At 36.6% G+C, this 24,329-nt stretch overlaps 8 protein-coding genes across 8 annotated transcripts; 3 read left to right on the top strand and 5 right to left on the bottom strand. All coding sequences in view use genetic code 12, as the record gives it.

Annotated features, from left to right (window-relative positions):
* Positions 1-1,449: 1,449 nt before the first annotated feature.
* On the bottom strand, positions 1,450-2,547 carry PVL30_003516 (uncharacterized protein; the record flags this gene model as incomplete). The annotated part of the gene is made up of 1 exon (XM_001526062.2): positions 1,450-2,547. The coding sequence occupies one exon, from the start codon at positions 2,545-2,547 to the stop codon at positions 1,450-1,452; it is 1,098 nt and encodes a 365-aa protein (XP_001526112.2).
* A 3,852-nt stretch (positions 2,548-6,399) lies between these two features.
* On the top strand, positions 6,400-8,346 carry RAX1 (Bud site selection protein, Revert to axial protein 1; the record flags this gene model as incomplete). Its single annotated transcript, XM_001526061.1, has 1 exon — positions 6,400-8,346. The coding sequence occupies one exon, from the start codon at positions 6,400-6,402 to the stop codon at positions 8,344-8,346; it is 1,947 nt and encodes a 648-aa protein (XP_001526111.2).
* A 618-nt stretch (positions 8,347-8,964) lies between these two features.
* RPL19A (60S ribosomal protein L19A) lies at positions 8,965-9,903 on the bottom strand (the record flags this gene model as incomplete). Its single annotated transcript, XM_061119488.1, has 2 exons — positions 8,965-9,532; positions 9,887-9,903. The coding sequence occupies 2 exons, from the start codon at positions 9,901-9,903 to the stop codon at positions 8,965-8,967; spliced, it is 585 nt and encodes a 194-aa protein (XP_060975471.1).
* A 1,033-nt stretch (positions 9,904-10,936) lies between these two features.
* PVL30_003513 (uncharacterized protein) lies at positions 10,937-11,278 on the top strand (the record flags this gene model as incomplete). The annotated part of the gene is made up of 1 exon (XM_001526060.1): positions 10,937-11,278. The coding sequence occupies one exon, from the start codon at positions 10,937-10,939 to the stop codon at positions 11,276-11,278; it is 342 nt and encodes a 113-aa protein (XP_001526110.1).
* Positions 11,279-11,705: 427 nt separating this feature from the next.
* Positions 11,706-13,412, bottom strand: ADE2 (phosphoribosylaminoimidazole carboxylase ade2; the record flags this gene model as incomplete). Its single annotated transcript, XM_001526059.1, has 1 exon — positions 11,706-13,412. The coding sequence occupies one exon, from the start codon at positions 13,410-13,412 to the stop codon at positions 11,706-11,708; it is 1,707 nt and encodes a 568-aa protein (XP_001526109.1).
* Positions 13,413-14,208: 796 nt separating this feature from the next.
* On the bottom strand, positions 14,209-16,509 carry PVL30_003511 (uncharacterized protein; the record flags this gene model as incomplete). Its single annotated transcript, XM_001526058.1, has 1 exon — positions 14,209-16,509. The coding sequence occupies one exon, from the start codon at positions 16,507-16,509 to the stop codon at positions 14,209-14,211; it is 2,301 nt and encodes a 766-aa protein (XP_001526108.2).
* A 1,394-nt stretch (positions 16,510-17,903) lies between these two features.
* Positions 17,904-20,189, bottom strand: PVL30_003510 (uncharacterized protein; the record flags this gene model as incomplete). Its single annotated transcript, XM_001526057.2, has 1 exon — positions 17,904-20,189. The coding sequence occupies one exon, from the start codon at positions 20,187-20,189 to the stop codon at positions 17,904-17,906; it is 2,286 nt and encodes a 761-aa protein (XP_001526107.2).
* A 642-nt stretch (positions 20,190-20,831) lies between these two features.
* MAK21 (RNA-binding ribosome biosynthesis protein mak21) lies at positions 20,832-24,329 on the top strand (the record flags this gene model as incomplete). The annotated part of the gene is made up of 1 exon (XM_001526054.2): positions 20,832-24,329. The coding sequence occupies one exon, from the start codon at positions 20,832-20,834 to the stop codon at positions 24,327-24,329; it is 3,498 nt and encodes a 1,165-aa protein (XP_001526104.2).

Below are 24,329 nucleotides of genomic sequence, written 5' to 3'. Positions count from 1 at the left end.
AATAATTATAGAAGCAATTCTCTTTTGCTTTGCATTTTTTTTTTTTAATTCTGTCTTTTCTGCTTTTGACAGCTACTCAAAATAAACGAACAGTATATATATATATCGTGGGAAATTGAAAACTCTACATCAGTTGCCATACAATCAATAGTTACATTGTGGTTGGTATGAGGGTAGGGTTTGGAAGTATATGTGTTTGTTTGGGTGTACACTCTAGAACTTGCACACATATCAACTAAAAGTTTACTTAAGTAAGGCTGGAAACATAGAAACATGGACATAAACGACGACGACGACGAGAAGATGAATATATCACAAAGAGAGAATTTGTCATGAGCAGTGCGGATTTAAGTACTTTTCACAAAAATTGATGGGTTATCCCCCATTCCTCATACATTATACACTCTCTTCAACCTATAACTCATTAACCCATTACTAACTAGCCTCTCTACTCTCATCCCATGAACTTCTGGCAAATCTTCTCTCGCCCTTTATCCATATAAATTTGCAAACGTTCTAAGCAGCTTGACAACAAATAAACTCTTCAATAATCAACCCTTCATCAAACACAATATTAGTACAAACTCCTTTTTTCTCAAAGCAATAAAACATAATCAAAATGTAATCAAAATGTAATTCCTCGGTCAACAATCTTTTTTCTCGTTCTTTTTCCTCCTTTTCCTCCTTATTTTTTGGAGATTAATCTATTCTCTAAATCGAACAAATGCTTGGTCATCTTTCCCAATCGTTTTTAACACATCTTTGTGCAATACCTCGGACATAAAGACATCGCAGTCACCTCAAACCCCAAAAAAAATAAAAAAAAAATAAAAAAAATAAAAAAAAAAGAAAAAAAAAAATTTATAAACATGACAAATAAATAATAAAATAAATTGAACTGTAGAAGTTGGAAGAAGATATGAAAAACAAAACAAAACAAAACAAAAAAAGGAGTGAATTGCACGGCTCGCTTTAACTTTCATTTCCATTTTCATTTTTAGTCTCGGGTTTAGGTCGCCGGGTCGACTCCATCCTCTCTTATATTCCGTGTTTTTTTGTTTTTTTTTTTTTACATTTATTCTATTTCATTTTTGCTATATAGTGCACATATCCGAAGCACTAGAAAAAGTAATTAAAAAAAAAATGTAATTAAAAAAAAAGTTAGGCAATTTTGTCGGTGCAAAGGCAATACAAAAATAAAAGAAAAAAAAAAAACAATTTATCCGAATGCATTTCGCAACAAACAGTCATACCCGTATCCGTATCCGTACTCGTACATGTACACCAACCCGAATCCGTTTCTCTTCCTTGTGGTATAAACCATTTCATTCCATTGCAAGTTATCTTGTATTTATTAGCTCATATGTTTTGCCATTTTTGTTCTTTAATTCGTTTACTCTCTCTTTTTAGATTGTTTTGTAGATTCATAATTTTTTTTTTTCGTCAAATTCATTTCATCTTTATAATAACGAAAAGCATAACCATCACTAAACACAATATTCCCAACTCCAAGAGATTAATATTCTCAAATCCCTTGACTGAAGACATACATTTCTTTTCTATGCCTCTGCATCTGCCACTGCCCTTACACCTATTTCTGTTTCTGTTTCTGTTTCTGGTTCTATTTTTATCCTTATTTTTGTCCATATTTTTGTCTCTAATCCCAACTTGACATCTTCGACAATGGCGACTAAATAAATTGTTGTCTTCCAGTCTACATTCAATATGCACCTGTGATAACTCCACTTCACTAATAGTGCTTGATCTCGAACTAATCGTGAGTGAGTCCACATCTACGTCATAGCTTATATCTGACTGAATTGGTAGTGGTGAAGGGTATCGGCTGAGTATATTTGATGTGGTCATTGTGTGGTTTCTTCTTGTCTGCAACAGAGATTTTTGGTAGCCATGTTGCTGTTCTTGCTGTTCTTGCTGTTCTTGTTTTAATAATAATGATGGCATTGATGGTGTGCATTGGGTATTGGTTGCAAAACTGACATTTGGGTGGTTGTTGCGAAGTTGCGCTCGATTAATTTTTCTATTCTTTTTCCCACTTGATTTTGATTTTCTCCTTTGCACCTTTGAAATTGGGATTTGTTCTTGTTCTAGTTCTAGTTCTTCATCCTCCTGTACAATCCTTTCCAGAGAAGAAGTTTGAGCATTAGAGTTTATACCACTACTACTATTCCCACCACCACTACCACCACCACTACTGCCCCCACTTAGTGCAGTATACGCATGCGCTGTGGCCAGTACAGTGACTTCGGTGCACATAATGGTTGCATCTTTCATTATTCTCCACAGAGACTTGGTTAATGAACGAGTTGTGTTGTAAGTACTTGCTGCTGCAGAAGTCATAGATTGTACTTTGTCGGACTCGAGAATGTCCAGTGATAAGTATTGACGATACCGATGACGGCGATGTACATGGCCATAATGGCTTTGTCGACCATGTGGTAAATGAGACTTTTGATGTTCGTCCTCAGAGTCTATTGTCTTTTTAAATCTTTCTTTGATACCAGAAGCACTAGTCCACTTTGATTTCATTGCAACTGTTAGCATTGAACTACACCAGGTTTTATATAACGTTATAGTCACCAAAAAAAAAAGACTTTTTTTCCTGTTTATTATTTTTTTGTATGATTCCTGTTGTATATGAAGTTTAGTTTAGTTCTATGGAACACAATTAGTCTATGCAAAAGAAAGAAAAAAAAAACCCATAAACACATCTATATATGTATATATATATATATATATATATATATATATACATATATGTACAAACAGGACTAGTCAATTGTTGATATATTTAGAACGGAATTTGTGCACTAAATAATCACCATTTCCGTTCAACTAACCTCCACAATTCCCCTTTCTTTCTTTTTTTTTTTGTTGTTGCTTTTGTTTTTTTATTATTATTATTACTTTGGTTACAAGACTACCTTTAAAGTGGCTAAGGTGGGTAAACTATTTGCAATGATATAATGCAACGAAAGAGATAAATAGCAATCTCAAGTTTTACCAAAAAGAATTGCATCATCAGATAAAGAACCAAATGCACTTGTAAATGACAAGTTGATATATATACACTGTTTGAAAAAAGAAAAAGAAGTAATAACTAAATAAATAAATACATAAATTTACAAGATTTGTGGCTTTGTTCGTAAACTGCGTTTTCTTCTTTTCCTTGATTGGGTTTGGGAAGAGAGTGAGTGGGTTGGCGGGGGGGGGGGGGGGGGGGGGGAGGGAACTGGTAGCTGTGTGAATTTGCTCTTGTTCGATTACCCTATCAACAGATAAATAAATAAATAAATAAATAAATAAATAAATAATATATATATGATATATATATATTCAATATAAAAGAATATCTTTAAAATGGAATGCAGATAAACGGTGGAAATGTATAAATAGAAACATGCCATAGCCTCTTTATATTCCTCCAATCTTTATTGGCCCTCTTTCGTATAGTTGTTAAGGTCTCTAGCACTATTTGTTCTGCAAGATTCTAGAATATGAGATTAAAGCAAAACTACTAGTCAGGGGCTTTGTGCAAAATCAATTTGATCTAGTGTAACGAATTGTAATCAACTCAGCCTTGATGGGGTGCATGCTCAACAGAGACTCATAAAATTTATGACCAAGTATTTTGGCAAACCACGAAAAATGCATACAGAAGACACTAACAAAGAAAAGAAAAGAAAAAAAAAAAAACAAGCTAAACGCACACAGCCTCACCAAGTATAAAATTGAACCAATTTGATTTTTGAAAGTGAAAAGCCCTTGGACCAACATGTATGTATATACAGGCTAATAAACCTATACTCATCTTGATAAGTTTTTTATGGGGGTTAGCAAAACAAGTAGTTGGTATTTCAAAGGTAAAAAATAGATTAATTAAAAATAAAAATGCATAGGTCTGAACTATAGTGTTGTAGATATATGGTAACTTCGCTTCCTTTTCCCTTTCCTCGCCCCATTCTTACCAAACTCAGACCAAACATTTGTTTCCAAAATCAAACCAAATTTCTTGTTAAAAGTAACAATGCTCCTTATATATATATTTCTCTCTCTATGTATATATAAAATTTCGCATTAAAAAGGTATCAAGTAGCACAAAAAAAAGAGAACACAAAAAGAAAAAGGATAGCTATATATTTATATATATAGCTATAGTATAGTCACGTGATACGAGAAGAACTTGTTGACAGACGCGTAATTGAAGTTAATGGGGGGGGGGGAAGAGAGAAAAGAAAATACAACAAGACAATATATGTATATACATATATATACATATATACATACATACATACAGCATAGAAGTATGAGTGTCCTAAAACTCAAACAGTTGAAGCAGACATAAACACACACACACACACACACCATTAAGAAAAAATAAAGGAAGACAAAGGTATTGCTGCATTAGTTAGCTGGAGACGAACTGAAAAGTAAGTAATTGGTTTATTGTATCAAAACTCCTCTCATTCAAACTTATTAGTTGATAGTATAGACTTTTTCTTACCTTTCTTTCTTAAGTTCTTTCTTTAATTTTCAAGTGTTTTTTAATTTTTTTTTTTCACTCTTTATACTACATTGTCCCATCATTGAAAAAAGCTTGATAGAGTATTTTATAATGTTTTCCATTACTCGCGTACAATTTGTAGGTACAAGGAGATATAAGCATATATATATACTTATATATATACTTATATACATAGGGTAAGTATCACATCCATATGATAATACCAACAATACGCATATTTGATAGTCAACATGCGACAGTGCATTTAGACGATGATGAGCAGTGAGACAACAAAAGAATGTAAGCATGGAAAAGTGAACACACACACATGTATATATATATATATATTTGTATAGACCCTTGTGTTTCATGTGCTTTCGAATCTCAGGGGGTGGATGCTCTTGCCGTGTCGCGCTTTTGGAAAGTGTTTTGATTTGATTTAAAATTGTTTTTTCATTTTTTGTTTCATTTTCATTTTTTTTTTTAAAACAGAGTCAAATCAAGTCTTTATTAAACATTCCTCTTTGTCGTATAGCATTTGCACTTTGTTCCATCCTTGCTTCAATCCTTTATTCTAACTTTTTCATCTTTTCCTTTTTAATGCCCTATTATTTAATTTTCTTTTCCCTAAGTTTTTTGCTCTCCACTCCTTGCAAACAGCCGTCTTCTCTGTTTATATATAACCCAAATCCAGTCTCTCTTTGTAGTCGACTGTATAGGTAAAATAATATAAGCTATTTACAACACGATGAGAAAATGTTTTTTGTGTCCTTAATTTTACAAAAGTCTAAATTGCACAATGTTTGTTGTTACAATTTTTTTTTATTTTTTTTTTTTTTTATTTTTTTCCTTTATTTTTGTTCTCGTCTAAAAATCACCCATTTGGTTGGGCCTTTTTTTAAGAATGTCGACAATACTCATAATACTATATACTGAATACTTTTTCACTGAGTTTCCTAGTCGACTTGCCAAAGACAAACCGTCAGTTCTCAAACTCGTTACTCACTATTTACTCCTTTACCTCGATAGTAGTCTATTGCTAGTAGTAATTCGTGTTTTGTAAAGAAAAAAAGAAACAAAAAAAAAAATAAATAAACAAACAACAAACAACAAACAACAAACAACAAACAAGATGTTACAGAGTGGGCTTTAAGGGCAACACAGATTTTTTATTTTTTTTATTTTCTTTATTTTTTTTATTTTTTTCTCTATTTTTTCCCTTTCTTTTCTTTCCTTTTCTTTCCTTTTCTTTCCTTTTCTTTCCATTTGCCTATATTTTTCTCGCCTCAGAAAGGAAGAAAAAGAAGAAGACGAAGAGGAAGAAGACAAAAAAAAAAGAAAGAGAAAGGAAAAAGGAAAACAACAAACAAACCATCAACCATAGTCAGAAAAAAAAAAATTGATATTCTCAAGAAAAACATAAACTATACATATTCAAACACACATACACCACCACCAAGAAACCTACGCCATTATCACCACTACTGCACCCACCACCACCACTGTACCCACCACCACCACCTGCACCTACTCCTCCTTATCTTCGTCAAAGGAGTAAGTCACACCCTTACCCAAATAGTAATCATTGGAGCTCGACCCCATTCTTCTTCAGAAACAAATCATCTACAACACATCCACAATCTTTATAAAACATTACTTGCAAACACTTCATTTCAATTATATACTTGAAAAAACCCTTACTCCCATTCTTCTATTTTTTTTTTTCTGTTTTTTTTTTGGACTGTTACACCATTTCTTTGACTTTGGTATTCAACTAATATCACCAGCAGTACAACACAAACAAACGCCACCGCAAAAGAATAGAATAGAAAAAAAACAACATCGAATTAAAAAGGACTACTTAGTCATCCAGTATCATGTATGACGAAAAGTATCAGCTGAATTTCCCCAATTCCAACTACTTATCGAACCTAAATAACTTGAATGGAACGAATCAAAGTATACACTTGAACAGGCTACCCACCTTGGGCGAGATCCTAGCCAACAAGTCAAAGTCGCCAGTAGACTTGTTTACATTTTACCAGTTTATGAAGGATGTCGAAGGAAAAGTCGACTACTTGGATTTCTGGTTCGACTTGATCAACCACTTGAACTTGTGTAAACACTATGTCAAAGGCTTGAGAGACTCGATAGTACGGCAATCAGGCACTTTTAGCCACCACAATAACAACCGTTTGAGCCAGAGCCACCAAAGCGGTGCTTACACTAATGATACATTGGATTTGCAACAACAGTCACAACAGTCACAACAGTCACAACAACAACCACAGGCACAACAACAACAGTCACAACAACAGTCACAGCAACGGTTTTCAGCGCCAAGAAATGCAATGCATCGCAGCTCCGACTCACCAAGTATCCCCTCAAATAGACAAAGTTCAGGAGCCAGACCAATATCAGAGACATCTCAAAAACACAAGTCGCTAAGCTCATCCATCTTGCTAGATCTCATTATCAATGACAATATCTTGGAGGAAAACGATTCACACAGATTATCTGCATTCTTGAGAGGTGACATTAGCTTGGACAATATCGATCCAAAACTAAAAGAGTTGATTGAACAATACAATGCCGAGACCGATGCCGAAAATAGATACTCAAATGAGCCACTTCAAAGTCCACTCTCACCTGCGTTTCAAACAAGTGCTAGGTCTTCTGCTAGTCTAGGGTCGAGATCAAACAACCCCTTTTTACCACAACAACCACTGCCAAAGCTAAAGCATCTGCAACGACAAGAGAAACGAGTCAGCTCACAATCCCACTTGATTGACCAATACAATGACGACGACTTTCTCGATCGCGACCATGACCATGACCATGACCACGAAGACGATGATAGCAGTGTTGACTTGCACCCACACTCTGGCGACTCTTTATATGACAACCAATTGGATATCGGCCAAGCAGATCGTGCAGTACATGCATCTAAATATGTTTCACTAAACAGCAACAGCAACAACAACAACAATAACAACAATAACAACTTTAATGCTAATGCTAATGCTAATACGGACACTAATCACCAGCAACAGATACATAATATGCAAAACACACAACCTCTCGCACAACCACCCAATATGTTTGGAGATACAGGAAACTTGGTGTACCCGCAACCCAAAAACAAAAGAGCATCGGTTATCAATCCATCGCTTTTGGAAAGACTTATCAGGGATTCTCCAGCTATGTCCAATAAAGCCTCGTCATTTGTCACTCGTGATAACTTGAGAGGATCATCACACAATTTACTTCTCAAGTACTTTGTCGAGGACTCGGAAAAGAACCTCAACTTGCCACCACAATTGAATTCATACATCATTAAACTGATTGAAGTTGATGGACGTGATGACCCAGATATTTTCAATTATGTCAAGACATTTGTCTTTAACAAATTGGAGAATGACCATTTGCCAAAATTTCTCGACTTTACTGCTACACGAAATATCAACCACTCCAACTTTGGAAGAATCATTACAGGCTTTTTTTTCCTCTTTGGCGCATTTTGGATTAGCTTTATATTTGTATTCTTGAATTACAGAAAAGGCTTACGTCCAGTTATAGTTGCACCTTTTTTCATTGCATTTTATTTCATCATATCCTCGATTTACTTGGTCGACCCCATTTTAGCATGGTTGGGACTACTGGAGACATTTTCCAAAAGCAATGGCAAATCAATATTGAGGATTGAAGAGAAATTCATCTACAAATTCATTGTCAAGAGAAGTTTGTGGGTGATGTTTTTGATCTTGGTAATGACCGCTATATTCACCGTTTTGTTTAGTCTCGTTCCAGGTCACCGACTATAAACAACAGTCATTCATCAAAAAAAAAAAAATAATAATCAACAATTGTTAATCCTCCATTGTCCATCTGCAATCCTCAAATAATGTGCCAATCTTTTAAGATTAGATGCACTTACAGACAGACAAATTCCTCATACAATTACACACACATACACATACATACACATATATATGTATAAATTTATTTAGTTCTTTCGATATGTCTTTAATACACCACTTATGACTTGAAATAAAAAAAAAAAGAAATATAATTCAATTTCTCATATAATCTTTTCTCAATTTTTTTCAAACTAGACTTTACTAATTTACTCTGACACTTCCATAAAGCAATAAAAACAAAATACCAAAAAAAAAAACAACAACAAACAAACAAACAAACAAGTCGACTCCAAAACTATTGATATATTTTTTCAGAAAAAAAAAATACATTTGAAAACAAAACATAATCTCTACATGTACATAACACAAAGAAATCTCCCGAAAGGTTATATTGCTCTTTATAAAACTAATTAAAATACAAAGGCCCATGACAAAGCACACTGTTTCGTGCCCTTCTCATTTTTCCTCGATTGAATTCACCTAGACATCATCATGATAAAAGTAAGAAAAGAAACACACCGTTTAAGCTTCTTCAGCAAACAAAGCTTCTCTCTTTTCAGCAATTCTTTGTTGTCTTCTTTCTCTAGCAGCTCTGTTTCTGACTCTTCTAGCTTCAGCCTCGTCTTTCAATGCCTTCTCACGCAATGCCTCAGCCTTAGCGGTGATGATGTGCTCAACCAATGATCTCTTGTGCTTGAATGTGTTACCCTTAGCAGCCTTGTACAAGTTGTGGTAAAGGTGCTTGTCAATCTTACCAGCATCTCTGTACTTGGCCAACAATTTTCTCAACACTCTCAATCTTCTCATCCACAAAACTTGTTGTGGCATACGAGCATCCTTGGTACCCTTTCTCTTACCGTAACCCATGTGTCTACCTTGAGCCTTGGATTCTTTCAAAGCTCTAGCTCTGGAACGGGAGTGGACAGTGTTTGGCTTCTTAACAATAGTACCGTTCTTGTACAATTTACGAATAGCAGCACGAGAGTTAGCGTTGGAGATTTCAGTGGTCTCATTAGGATCGAGCCAAATCTTTCTCTTACCAACACCAACGACACTTGCGGCGAGTCTCTTTTGAGTTCTTAAATTAGCCCTGAACAAGAAAAAAAATATTAGTTAGTAATCAGAAATTCAAGTATTTATCTTTGGACCTAGAAAGAAAAAGAAAAAGAAAAAGAAAAAGGATCAAAAAGCCAGGCATTGCTTGTATGAAAAAGTTAAAGAGGAAAAAAAAGACGGGAAAGCTGATAGTTGATCGTTGATCGTTGTTGTGGTAGTATTGGCGGTGAAATATTGAAATCAAGTGACGAGCAAGGAAATAAGAGAAAAAAAAATTGATTATTGCCACCGGTCAAAAAAAAACTTGATGAGATTCAAAGTCTAATGACCTCCATAGCCAAGATTTCTCTCAAAGTGTTTTGGTAAAGCACTCGATCAAGCCGTAAACACAATCTCGTAATCCATTCAAAATCTAATTCATTCTGCTAAAGAATGAGATGGACTCGTTTGCCTTCCAAATTGATAATGGCTCTCCATTTCCAAGCAATCTCATTTCTCCAAACTCCTTGATTCACACTTTCCCGTCATTGATTCCTCTTCAGCTCATTCCCACTCAATCTTTTCCTCTCGTTCTTACTCTTTTCCTCATTTCTTCATATCCAGATGGCCTGCTAGTGGTTTGTTGAACATACATTTTTCCCCTTGTAGTGTTGTCTTGCAAACTAAGTGTTAAGAGAACCTCTTTTTCCAATCTCTAGTGGAATAAAATTTGAAGTGATAGTAGCTTCACAATTTTTTTTTCTTCCTTCGCACTCAGCTAGTCGTGTGAGTAGATCAAAGTTTTCTTAACTATGTGGGTGTTGACTCTCCCTTTACAATTAATTGTGACTCTCTCTCCTCTCTCTCTCTCTGTACTATATTTCTTTTTTGAGGTAGTAATATTTTTTTTTTCTCTCTCTCTCTCTCTCTCTGTTTGTTTTTTCTCCCCCCCTTTCCAATTTCACTACTATTATTTCTGTCCACCATATATAAAGACATACACAAAACCTATACTATTGTACATTTTCTCTCACTCTATTTACAAAGTTAACTATGTGTCGCACTCTTTCTCTTTGTTTTTTTTTTACCCTGAATCTTTGAATACTTGAAAAAAAATTTGAATATTTAAAAATTAAACAATGTAAAGCCCTAAATATCTTTGTAAACACGTGACAGTTTTGACAACTTGCATTTACTTAGATTAGTGTGATGCTTATATTTACACATCAAAATAGAGGATATGGAATACGGATAACAGAACACAGATAGAGCATAGAGCAGCGAGCACAGAATACATATCGCATCCTGCATATCCCATCTCATCTAAAAGCTCATCTCATTTAATATTGATATATAGGTCAGATCAGCTAGTTTTGAAGTTAGAGGTTTGAGTTTGACAATACAACTTATTGCATCTATTTCTATAGCATATATCATCAACACAATCAATCTACAACAAATGGCTAAATCACTTAGGTCAAAGTCGAAGCTTCAAGCAAAATCTGTTAAACGTAAAGGTGAATTTGCCAAATTCGTCGATGCAAGGAACCAGAGGATAGCAGAAAAGTTACATCAAGAGACATTGAAGCAAGAAGCAAAAAAGAAAGAGGAAAAAGAGAACGAAGGCAAGGATAAGGATGCTTCTGATGCTACTGATGCAGCAGCAGCAGCAGCAATGGATGTTGATGCAGAGAAGAAAGAAAAGAAGATTAGCACCTCTGGTTGGAGAAGTTCCAATTCTCAGCGATACAAGCAGGATCAGTTGAAAAAAAGAGTCAAGAAAAAGGTTATGAAATTTTAAATTCAACTGCTTCTTTTATTCCTACCCATCATTCAAGGATCACGAAACTTTACTTGGTTTTTTTCTTCCATGGAGCTGCTTAAGCTCAAACATCTTTTATGAGTTACGAATGCATCAAACAAAAGCTGATTTCAATTCAATCTGTACATTAATATGTTTTTACAATTTAATATTTTTTTTTTAATTTTATAAATCTTGTTAACTTCATAAATCTTGTTAACGTCATACATCTTGTTAACTTAAATGACTTTGTTAACTTTGCTAATTTAAATATTGAATTTTGCACATCTACACAAATGACAATATCGATATTTCTTTATCTCTCTTTCTATTTCTCTATTCATTTACTTTCCTTCTCTTATTCATTTACTAATTTTATCTCTGTTTTTTATTTTTGTTTTTGTTTTTGTTTTTATTTTTTAGCTAATCACTTTTTGAGCTTATCAGTAAGGTAGTCTTCGTACCCGATATCTTCCAATACCTCTGCCTTTCCCAAAACCTCAGATTCCATGTTGTTCATATACGTGCTCATTTCATTCAACCAGTGTGAATCGGCTGCACCAAGAATCCTGATCGCCAATAACGCGGCGTTTGTACTGTTATTTATGGCAACAGTGGCAACAGGTATGCCTCTTGGCATCTGGACTATCGAATGCAACGAATCCACACCATCCAAAGTTGAACCCTTCACAGGCACACCAATCACAGGTAATGGTGTCATTGCTGCAACCATTCCCGGTAAATGAGCAGCACCTCCAGCACCGGCAATAATACATTTCAAACCACGCTTTGGCGCGTCAATTGCATATTGCGACATACGGTGTGGTGTACGATGTGCACTAACAATGGTGACTTCAAATGGTACATTAAATTGTTTCAAGATACGTGCACCAACAGCCATCACTGGCAAGTCCGAGTCAGAACCCATAATTATTCCAACCAATGGTTGAACTCTTTCCGACTCTGGAACCTCAGGTATTTTCTTGCTCTCTCCCATGATGTACGATAACCGATTTTCTGCATCACCCATTGATGACGAGACAATATTGATATGTCCCATTTTCCTTTCAGGACGAGTCGTCTTGCCGTACAAGTAAACCGATGCATGAGGTGTCTCTAATGCTCTTCGGCAAGTTTCCAACTCCTTATTTGGGGTCTCCTTGTCTCCCAACACATTCAACATAATGGCATTGGTGATGGAGGTTGAAAAATCAGTAAAACCTTTGGGCATAGGTAAACCAGCGACTGCTCTAACATGTGCTTCAAATTGCGACGTAACACACGCATCAATAGTATAGTGTCCGGAATTGTGTGGTCTTGGTGCGATTTCATTGATGAGCAACTCTCCACTAGGTAACAAAAACATCTCAACACCAAAGATACCACATCCAGGGAAGGACTTCACTGCATTCTGTGCAAGTAACTGAGCCTTTTTAGCCAACGTGTCAGTGATTCTAGCTGGTGCATAAACCAAGTGGCAGATATTGTTCTGGTGTACAGTTTCCACTGTAGGATAAGCAAATACTTCTCCTTCAATTGATCTTACAACCATCACGGCTAATTCCATGGTGAATGGACACCATTTCTCGGCATACAAGGGACGCTCCGCTAAAAATTCCAACGCTTTTGGGATATACGACTTGTCCTTGACAACAAAGTTGCCTCTTCCATCATAGGCCAATGTGCGCGATTTCAACATGAATGGGTAGCCATATTCTTCCCCAATCTTTTCCAAATCTGCAGCACTATTCTCGGCAACGGCTTGAGATTCTGTTACGGCAACACCATGCTGTATCAAGTGCTGTTTTTGTAAATATTTGTCCTGGATCAACTTGATTGTTTCTGGTAATGGATAGATTTCTATTTTGGGGAATTTGGTCTGAATCCTTTTCAATGCATCAACATCAACATGTTCAATCTCAACAGTGAGGATATCAACTTTCTCAGCCAATTTCTCGATTGAAGAGTAGTCAGTAAATGAACCATCAACATGTTCATCCAATGCGTTAATTTGTTTAGCTGGCGATTCAGGAGCATCAAGAATTACTGTTTTGATATTGAGACGGTGTGCTGCTTCAACAATCATACGACCAAGCTGGCCGCCTCCAAGAATTCCAATACTTTTGCTATCCATCGATATGTGTGTGTGTATATATAATTTTGCGGGGGGGGGGAAGGAAGATGTAAAAAAAGTTTGAAAGTAGTATTGTATGTTTGTTATATAGGAGTATGGATAGAGGATCTGAAAGATTCGAAAATTCAAGATACAAGTCTAAAAAAGTTGCAAAGATGTTTCACAACATCTCCTTCATTCACCAAAGGGTACGATAAGAATAGTGCGGGCAAGAGAAAAAAAAAAGGAGTCAGAAAATATATACATAATATATATACATATATACAATTTTCCAATCTTAGTGTGGAGTAGAGAAGGAGTTGCAAAAATGCGAAATCAAAGTAGACAAAACCAAACAAAAAAGAAAAAAATCAAAAAAAAAATGTTAAGGCAGAAAATGAACATTAGTTGCAAACAAGTCAAATGCAAGACCCTATTTCAAATAAAAAGGAAACGGCCCTCGATAACCAATTTATCTTTTACCTACCATTGGTTTTCCATGGATACGGATTTAGAGTGAAATTTTCTCATGTTTTCCACTAGTTTCTTTCGTTTCCTTTTGTTTTTCCTTTTTCTTTTCTCCTTTTTCCTTTTCCCTTTTTCATTCATTTATTCTTTTGTAGAATCTATATATTCAATGTTTATGAACAGAGAATGCAATTGTTGCCTTCCCCTTGGAAAAAAAAACATAACGCATAGATATAATGCATAAATAAATACGGCTTATATATTAATAATAATACTAATTTTAAAATGAAAGTAAATCTACGAAATGAAGGGGTAAAACAATCGTCACCTGTGATAAGATATCCATCAATCACTGATGGTGATACTCATCGCCGGTAGGTTGATAGTGTTCTTCGGGAACATAATTGGTACCACTATACGTATGATGAGTCTCCATAGACAGAGGATGGTCAAAGTAAACTATTTGACCACTATTTGGATTAGCATAGTTGACATTTGGTGGGTAACCTTGTTGTTGAGACGATAGAAACTGAAACTGATTTTGGATCAGTGATTGGTTGACGAGTTGACTGTTAGGGTGATGTGTTAGAGGATGCCTCCACACATACCCAGATTGGTCTCGAGCAAGAGCCAAACCTTGGCCAGGTACAAAAGCAGGTAGATGGCTGGGTACATGAGCCGAGCTTAAAGATGATGCAGCTATAGGAGCAGCTGGAATCGTTGTTGCTGCTGTTGCTGTTGCTGTTGCTGCTGTTGCTGTTGCTGTTGCTGCTGTTGCTGCTCCTAGTGGTAATGGTGGTGGTATAGCTGGACCCGATACTTGTCTTTGCAGAATGTTTTCGTTATTGTTAGGTTTATCTGTCACGGAGAGAGGCAAATTAGTGGCCTCGAAAGTTCCTCGGCCCATGTTTCTATCAATTCTTTGAAATTCGTCGCCTATGTCTGGATTCAATAAGCTTGGCATATCTGGTGTTTTTAACAAGATTGGAATGGAAGTAGTAAAACCATCCTCGAGTCTATGCACACGACTAAATTCCCAAAGTAAAATGACGCGTATCCTTGATTTTGAGGTGTAACTTGAGTCATGTTCATGCTTCAAGCCCTTTGACTCGTAAATGATTTGTTTCATCGTTAACCCGCTGAAAATTAAATCTAGATTTGACGAGCTGGTACCAGCTAAAGAGCATAAAAATGGCTTCCAAAACTCAGGAAGAAAGTTGCGTTTTTCATAAAGCTTGAAATGGGAATCTTCAAACTTGAAAACGGGCTTACCAAATGAGTAAATACTAGTAAATGAGTTGAACAGTTTGGTCAGTTTGGTCAGTTTGGCCAGTTCAATAGTATTTGGTGTGCTTCGAAGTTCATACATAGAGTCGAGACTGGCAACTTCTTTATCGGTCGGTATTTCGGGAATGAAAAGGTTCACGGTATTATGGATCACTGCAATATTGGGTCGGTGTACAAATTCGCGCATATCGGGGAACTTTACAAAAATTTCGGGATTGAATTGTTTTTTAGGTAAATCCGTCGCAAGTGAAGTAAACTTGGTCAATAGTGAACAACTAGAATGATCAGGCTCTTTTTGTAACGACATTGCGAATTGATTTACCACAATATTCGATGCATCTATATCGCTATTGTTATTGCCTGTTAGCGTTGTCGCCGTTGTTGCCGTTGTTGCCGTTGTTGCCGTTGTCATCTTTGTCCTTCTTCTCCGGCGCCTCTGTTGACTTTTAGAAACTTCATCCTCTTGTTCATCATCCATCAAACTTCCTCTTCGCACATCATCAACTCCAATTGACATATCGAGGTATATCCTGGTAAACACCTTTTCGAAAATTTTCATCATCTTCTCCTTATCTTCTTCATTTGAAAATGTGGGCCCGTCATTTATCAATTGTATGATGGAAGTCTTTTGCCCCAAATTCTTGATGACTTGTATATGCGACGATACTTGTTTTTTAGTTCTCCGTTTCCCAGTTTTAGCATAAATATAATCCGAAATCAATTCATTTCGACCACACGATCTACCAGCGATCTTGATCTTGTTTGAGTTGCTTTTGGGTATAAACTGAAGGACATGCTCAAATGCGCGTTCAACATCCTGGGACCAAATGTCATCGTCAATAAGGTGGGTATGTGCAGGCGAAGCTGCATATGATGAAGTGTGTTGTTGAGACTTATAATGTTGCAAGCCACTGCTTTTATCTGCAAGTAGGTCAGTATTTGGCAAATTAGCATTAGGCATGGTATGAGGCATGGTATGAGGCATAGAATGTGGCATAGAATGTGGCATAGTATTTGGCATAGCATTAGGCATAGCATGAGGCTGAGTGACAGTTCCATCTTGTCCCACATGGTAGTTGGAAGAAAAGCTTAGGGATTTGGGCATTTCCAGTCGTACCAATTTGGTAGTCTCGTGAACTTGATAAACTTGTTTACCATTTCTATCAAGAGCTACATCAACGATTATAGGTAGCCTTGCTCTTCTTTTATGAGAGTGTTTTGATTTCAGACGGGATACCGAGGTTGGTGTATTAGTTTGCTTAATGGCAGGGCTCCTTATCTGAGCACTATTCTCATTATAGTTTTCACGTTCGGTATAAATTGACAGATTATCAACTCTGGGGTTGATGCTCTGAAAACTCATTCGCTTTTTGTATCTTTTGTAGCTATATTTCTAATCACTTGCTCCTCCTTTCACACTTGAAAATCTGCCTTGGCCAACCTGAGAAATGTATATTTTGGGGTTTTTTTTAAAAAAAATAAACAAATGTGAATAGTTACAGATCGAGGTGGTTGCAAAATCAGCCAGCGAATGAATCTGGTAAATGGTATTTATCAAAGGAATGTAGGGTAGTTGGATTCGAAAAGAAAATTGGGCTCTCTTCCTCCCTCTCTCTCTCTGTCTCTTTCTCTGCGTGTGTAGGTGTATATTTGTGAATGTAAATGTAAATATGTGTGTATGAGTGGGTATGCTTGTGTTTGTAGGAAGAATAGGAATCAAAATCGGAGGACTAAGGAAGCCTAAATGAACAGTGGGGATGCTGGAATAAACGAATGACAAACCTTATAGGTTGATAATGAGCAAATACCCTCTACTGTATGTGAATTTTTCTAAACCCTCTGATGGTGAGAAATCTTTGATGGGGTCTTTTTTACGGAAAGTTTGGCAGCCCACTTTTTGTTTATTTATTGCAACAACTTTGGCATTTGTTTATCTTTTTCTATTTTTTATATATATATTTTTTCTCTCTCTCTCTCTCTCCCCCTAAGCGGCGTGTATTGAATAACACAGTCAAGAGCACTGTGTATGTATACGTGTGTGTGTGTGTGTGTGTGTGTGTGTGTGTGCAAAAGATTATCAAAAGTTGATCCCTTCGTTCCCTTCACGCCTAATCTCCTCTACCCGCCACGACTACTGAAAATAATAAATTAAATAAAAAATAAAAAAAAAATAATAATAAAAAAAAAAACAAAAACCAAAATAAACAAGATTCGCGAAAAGTTGATGTGAGCCTGTGAATTTGGTATCTACAAGATTTACAAAACTTTCAAACGTGTAATAATTCATGCGTGGAAATGATGAAAATGAATAAAAGAAAAAATTCCACACACAAGTGTTTCTTGGTGAGCTTTGGTTTCGTATACCCATGTAGCTAAAACTACATTTGGATCATTGTTAACGATGTTTCTTTTCTTATTATTTTATGAATAACATGGACCATAAAATTATGTGATTGCAAATAGGATGAAAAGAATAAAAAAGAACAATATTGACTACAATAGTATTTACAATGGAAAATTACGTGTGGGATGTAGAATTGTTGAGCTTATCTTTGTAATAATTTGCATTACTTCACCAAAAGTTGTCGATCATTTGATAAATTACATGGAAATGACTAAAAAACACCCACACCCAGTCCATTTTCCTCTCACTTTTCCCTCTCACTTTTCCTTCTCACTTTTCCTTCTTACTTTTCCTTCTTACTCCTCAATCTCATTCTCTTTCCTTCCTAGCAAAAAAAAAATAATTACAAATCCTTACTTTGCCAAAAACTCTGTAAGCAACTTCTTGCTTTCTTCAGACTCTATTTCATCGTCCTCTACTTCACTCAACTCATTTTCATCTAGTATTCGTCTATAGCTCGGCTCTTTAAACGTGGTCTCAGTACCGCATAGATTCAAACGCGGGTATTGAACAATGTCTCCATCACGAAATTCTACACTTTTCACCCGCTCATCAAAATCCCTCTTCCATTTCTTCATTTGCTTATACACCATGAATGAGGGCCTGTTCTCGGCAAACACGCACAGACTAAGGCTATTGATATCAGATTGAAACTCTTCAATGGAATGGTAAGCAAAGCGATCGTTTTTTGCGAGAATCTGCAAAAGACTTTTGCAAGATGCATCTTTAGGCTTGTAATTGAAAATAGCACCATTAAAGTCATACCGCTGTCTAAGCGAGTTTACAACTGTTTCAATAAACGTGCGTAACGGAAAATATGCCGTCTTGACAATTTCAAGATTGAGTAGCTCCATGGCAGCAAGGTATTCTTGTCGCCCAATGTTATCGCCATTTATCGATATAAGCTTTTCAATGTCGTCGATTAGCAAATTTGCAAAACCAATCTTTTCTGCAATCTGGCTCGAGCTCATGGTATCATTCTCCAAATTATTGGAGTCATAAACAATGGAGTTGGCTGACATTAAATTATTGTTTCTTCTCACCAACGGAGCTCCATTCTTGGACTCCCGCTTCAAGCACCAGTATCTGCACATCTCATTTGCAATATTACGCAAGTCACGGTAAATGTCTTCTTTAGTTCGATTGGGAAGCCTGCTAAGCTCGAGCACTTGGCTTGAAGACTCTTCCGGTAAACTAACTTGATTTTCCACCTTTAATTTATACATTAGGCCAACCAAGACATCGCTAAACAATTTGGGAGCAATGGGTGTGCCCTGCTCTGTTTTCCACTTGAATACATTGAGTTTATTAGCAATTTTCTGATCAGTCTTGAGCTTTGCATTTTCTTGCTTCAATATCTTGGTATCTCGGAAATAGCGTCTTGTTCGCTCTATCCCCTTTGTTACGCCACCTGTGTCAAACAGAGGCGGGCTATGTTTTTCACAAAAAGATTTCAAAGTCAATTTGTTGGTGAGTGCACCTTTCATACCTTGCGTCATTTCCATATATAAGCCCGCCCGCTTGGCACAAGTGACATGGTATGCTAAAAAGCAGTTGCGATTGGCACATTGTATACATGCACCGACCCTTTGCTTGCAAATGTAACATGCCAACTTCCATCGGCTTTTCGGTATTGCATCTATACCTTCAATCGGTTCCATATAGATTGGATTGGCAAAATACAACTCATTAATCCATAGTGCGCATACCACATGACTCCACAAACTGTTATCGAGCTGCTTAAACGCTCCCGTAGTACTAGGACAAAAAACACATTCTGTCACGCTTTTGTTCTTGTTAATCATACACTTGCGACAGAGCCATGAACCTTCGGGGATAAATGCCACCCCATAGCATTCCTGGTGTACAGCAATGTCGCATCCATCACAAAAGACTATAGCATTGGTGTTATCACAATCACTATCGTTACACACGGCACACCTTTGGTCGTATATCGAACCAGGCTCAATTCCGTCATCGTTTCCATACATTTCATTATTGTGTCCCATTGTGAGAAGTTTCTTTGACGAATCAGTCCCATTGGAATCTATTCCGCCAGTCATGGAATTCATTGTGTGTTCCAATTTGGTCCATTCAGTTTCCAAAGCGCTAATCAATATCTCAAATACTTCAGGTGTAATCTTTACAACATTGGTAGTTTTCTTGTTTCTCGCCTGCAAGAATAAGAAATCTTGTTCATCCATATCATACTCCACTAGCATTTGCTTGCTCTCTAGGAATTGTTTCACGGCAATTTCTGAATCGCTTGCATTCTTGTTTGTGTTTTTAGTGTTTGCAATTTCAAACGGTCGTATGTAAGTGTCCTGTATTTTGTTTTTGCTATTAATCTTGGATGGTTCTTGAAATCCAAACTCCTGTAATTGTTTGTTGAATTTGACAGTGGCGTTCGGCATAGTAGATGTAATTTTTTTAAATGTAGGGGTCTTTAAATTGAGTATACCAGAGGTTGAGTTAAAAGCTTTACCATTTTTATAACCAGTTCCATCTTCTCTGTCACACTCTGTGTCTCCCATTACAAAAAAGACAGGCATCGGTACCGATTCAGCCAAATCGGGATACATCTCTGTTAGTTCATATTCTTCACGCGGTTTCATTGAGTTTTGGTAGGCCGTGGTCATTACTGGATCAGAACTTGGGTTCATCCTTTACTCTTTTTCTTTTTCTTTTTCTAAAAAAAAAAATTATTGTTGTGTTTCTGGTTGTGTTCCTAAAAATGCTTGAAGTGACTTATTTCTCCGCATTTGATGGGATGAAAGAAAAACAAAAAAAAAGGGAAGGGGGAAAACAAGCGTTTGAACTTGTTTGGTAACGTTCCAGTAGAGACTGTAATAATTATGCTTATGCTTGTGATTCGTGTAGTTGCTGCAGTAATAATAGTCAATAGATTGGTGGATTGTTAAAAACTAAATTTTGTGGAGGGAAAAAGGGAATTGTTGCGCCCAACAAAGGAAAGCCCATAGAAAGGAGTACGCACAAAAAATAGATAAAATTATAAACATAAAAAAGTTTAAAACGAGATTTTCTTCGTCCATAAGCCGCACGCGCGCGCGCATGTAGAGAACCTCATCACGAAATCACAATTGAGAGAGAGAAAAAAAAAAATGAGAATTTACAAATAACGAAACTCATCTCGGTATTATAGATTACACACACACACACACACACTCACTTATTAATAGACACATACCGATACACAGACATTTTCTTTCCAGGCTATCAACCTAACTTTAATACAAAAATAGATTAGAACTCCCTTTCCAATGAGTACTGGTTTGAATTTGTCCAACCTTAAGGATAAGATTTCCAATAAATTAAATCAACTGAAACCTGGGAGTACAGGCAGAGGAAAGAAAGACAAACGTGGACTGAAAAAAAATCAAAAAACGCTGAATAAAAAGGAAGACAAGGAGTTTAAGGAAAAAGCCAATGAAAACCCAAAGGAAGAGTCCACCGATGATATTCTCCGTCAAGAGGCATTAGCTTTAGGTGCAACTGAAGAAGACTTGAAATTGTTGGCTGGTATTGAAAGCGGTGAAGAGAGTGAAATGGAATTTGGCGATGATTCACAACAAACTCTGGACAAGTCACTCAACAATGAGTTGAGTAAATTTATGAACGGAATCGGATTAGGCAATGGTGAGGTTCCTGTGGTTGAAGAAGAGGAAGAAGAAGAAGAGGAAGAAGAAGAAGAGGAAGAAGAAGAGGAAGAAGAAGAAGAAGAAGAAGAGGAGGAGAAGGAGGATGAAGTCGATGATGATAGTCGCGAAATTACTGCTGAGGGACATGCTGAAGTAGAAGATGAGGACAGTCAAGAAAACGAGGACTCAAATGTTTCAGTGACAGATTTTTCTGGGCTGAGCGACGAAGAAGAGGAAGAGGAAGAGGAAGAGCCTGAAGATGTTCCAGAACTTGTTTATGATGATGGAACATTGAACTCTTCATCCAAGAGCAAGGGAAATGAAAACAAAGAAATTCTTGAAAGCAGCGAAAACAATACAAATGAAGATGTACAATCTGGTAAGGAGACCAACGAAGCAGATCCAGCGGTTACAGCACCACTGGAAATATCCGATTTTTCGTCTGTTTCGAGCGATAAATTAAAAGTTCCTAGTAGATTGGATTGGTATAATAGTTTTTCTCTCCCAACTGTTGAAGTGCCAAAGTTGGATAGGTTTGCCAGGGAAAGACTCTTAGATCGAGCCAAATTGACCTTGGACAATGACAACAAGACCTATCTTGAAGAATTTGCTTCAAATACTTCGCAGAAAAAGTTCTTGTCTCAGATATTGACGAGTGGTACTTTGAATGATAAAATCTCAGCATTGACATTGTTGATACAGGAAGCACCAATGCACAATATCAAAGCCATGGAGACCTTACTAGGTTATTGTGAGAAAAAATCCAGAACCGCTGCATTGCAATCGATTACTGCAATGAAGGATTTGCTTCTAAATGGATTGTTACCCGATAGAAAATTACTTGCTTTTGATAAACAACCTTTGACAAAGGAGGATTCTGACTCGCGATTGGCTGTATACTACTTTGAAGATATGTTGAAAAAATGGTATTTCAAATTCATTCAAATTTTGGAGAAATTATTACAAGACTCAATTGTGCATGTGCGTATGAGTGCATTAACACATACATTTGACTTGTTGAGTGCAAAACCAGAACAAGAAGTGAATTTGCTCAAGCTTGGTGTAAACAAATTGGGTGACATGGATAACAAAGTTTCTGCTAAGGCCTCATATTCCATCTTACAGCTTCAGCAAGCTCATCCTGCAATGAAAAAGATCATTGTTGATGCCGTCATTGATATTATTTTTCAAAGCAACAATGATGATCATTCCAAATATTACGGTGTGACTACACTCAATCAAACAATTATTACAAGAAAAGAAGTAGAGTTGGCCAATACTTTGGTCAAGACGTATTTTGCACTTTTTGAAAAAGTGCTTCTTGAATCAAACTCGTTGTCAAAAGATGGTGAGGGCGACAAGTCCAATAATAATGGAGTTGGCAAATCTGAAAAGGGTAGACACAACAACAGGAAAAACTTTAAAAAGGGAAAGAAGGGTGGTAGATCAGTTAAAAAAGAAGAAAAGACTGAACATGAGATAATTGAAGAGAAGAATACCAAGATGTTTTCTGCACTTTTAACTGGTTTGAACCGTGCTTTTCCATTTTCTGAATTGCCCAATGATGTGTTCCAAGTCCACCTTGATACACTTTTCAAAATAACCCATAGTGCGAATTTCAATACGGCTATCCAAGCATTAGTGCTCATCAACCATATTGTTTCTCAGCAAAAAATCAATTCTGATAGATACTACAGAACCTTGTACGAGTCGTTATTGGATTCAAGATTGGTGAATACTTCAAAGCAAGGTATATACTTGAATTTGCTATACAAGTCTCTTAAGCACGATAAGGATAATGTACCCAGGGTATTGGCATTTGTCAAGAGAATAATGCAAGTCATTTTGCATTGGCTCAATGTGGGTGCGATTGCTGGTATGTTGTTTTTGTTGATTGAATTATCGAAAACCATTCCCGAAGTTTTTGATCTTTTGGTGGAGAAGGCTGCTCGACCGGATCAAGATGAAGAGAGTGAGAAACAACAAGCTCAAGTGGAAGTGCAAAAACAAAAACAAAAACAAGAACAAGAACAAGAACAAGAACCAAAATCTTTAGACGAAAAAGAGATTACACCCGATTCTTTGTACGACCCTAAGAAGCGAGATCCTACTCATGCAAATGCTCAAAACTCGTCACTTTGGGAGATCAACCAATTCTTGAACCATTACCACCCAACAGTTGCAATTTACGCATCATCAATCATTGATGGGACTCCACAACCAAAGCCAGATCTCGGCTTGTACACACTTGCTCACTTTTTGGATAGATTTGTATATAAGAATGCTAAGCAGAAGGCACAAACCAAAGGGTCGTCGATTATGCAACCTTTGGGTGGTACGCATACAGGTGATTTACTTGTCAAGTCAACCAATGTTCTTAATAAGGAAGTACCCGCAAATACCGAAAATTGGTTAAACAAGAAAGTGACTGATATTAAAGCAGATGAGCGTTTTTTCCATCAGTATTTCACTACCAAAGTTCAGAAAATAAAGAACAAAAAGGTTCATAAAGATGGTGATGTGGGAGATGTTGATATAGACGACGAAATCGAAAGGGACGGAGATATGGATGATGAAGAGGTGTGGAAAGCTTTGGTTAAATCTAAACCTGATGTTGAGGATGATATTTCGGATGGAGGGTTCTCAGATTTTGACGAGGCTGACTTTTCAGATATGGATGATGATGATGATGATGATGATGATGGTGATCAGGAGAATGACGGAGAAAGAGAAGGAGAGTTACCTAGTGATCTCGATGAAGACGGGGAAGATGTTGTTGGTGAAGTTGATTTTTCTGAGAACGAGGGTTCGTTTGATGAGGACGAAGAAGACGATTTTGACGAGGAAGAAAGAGAAATGTTTAATATCAATCAGGATGACGAGTTTAGCGATTCAGAAGTTGATCTTGATGCATTAAATGGTGTTGATGAAGTTGAAGAAGAAGACGAAGAAGAAGAGGAAACGGAAGGAGAAAGTGAATTGGTTGAAAAAACCAATAAAAAGCGTTCTAGAGCAGACGAAAAGGATAGTTTGAAAAAGGGTAAAAAGTCTAAGCGCCAAAGAGTCAAAGATTTGCCTTTATTCGCATCCCCAGAGGATTATGCACAGTATTTGGAGTAA

Source organism: Lodderomyces elongisporus, chromosome 4 (assembly GCF_030384665.1).
Source record: "Lodderomyces elongisporus chromosome 4, complete sequence".
Classification (NCBI taxonomy): Eukaryota; Fungi; Ascomycota; class Pichiomycetes; order Serinales; family Debaryomycetaceae; genus Lodderomyces; species Lodderomyces elongisporus.
This window is presented reverse-complemented; position numbering and strand designations above follow the sequence as displayed.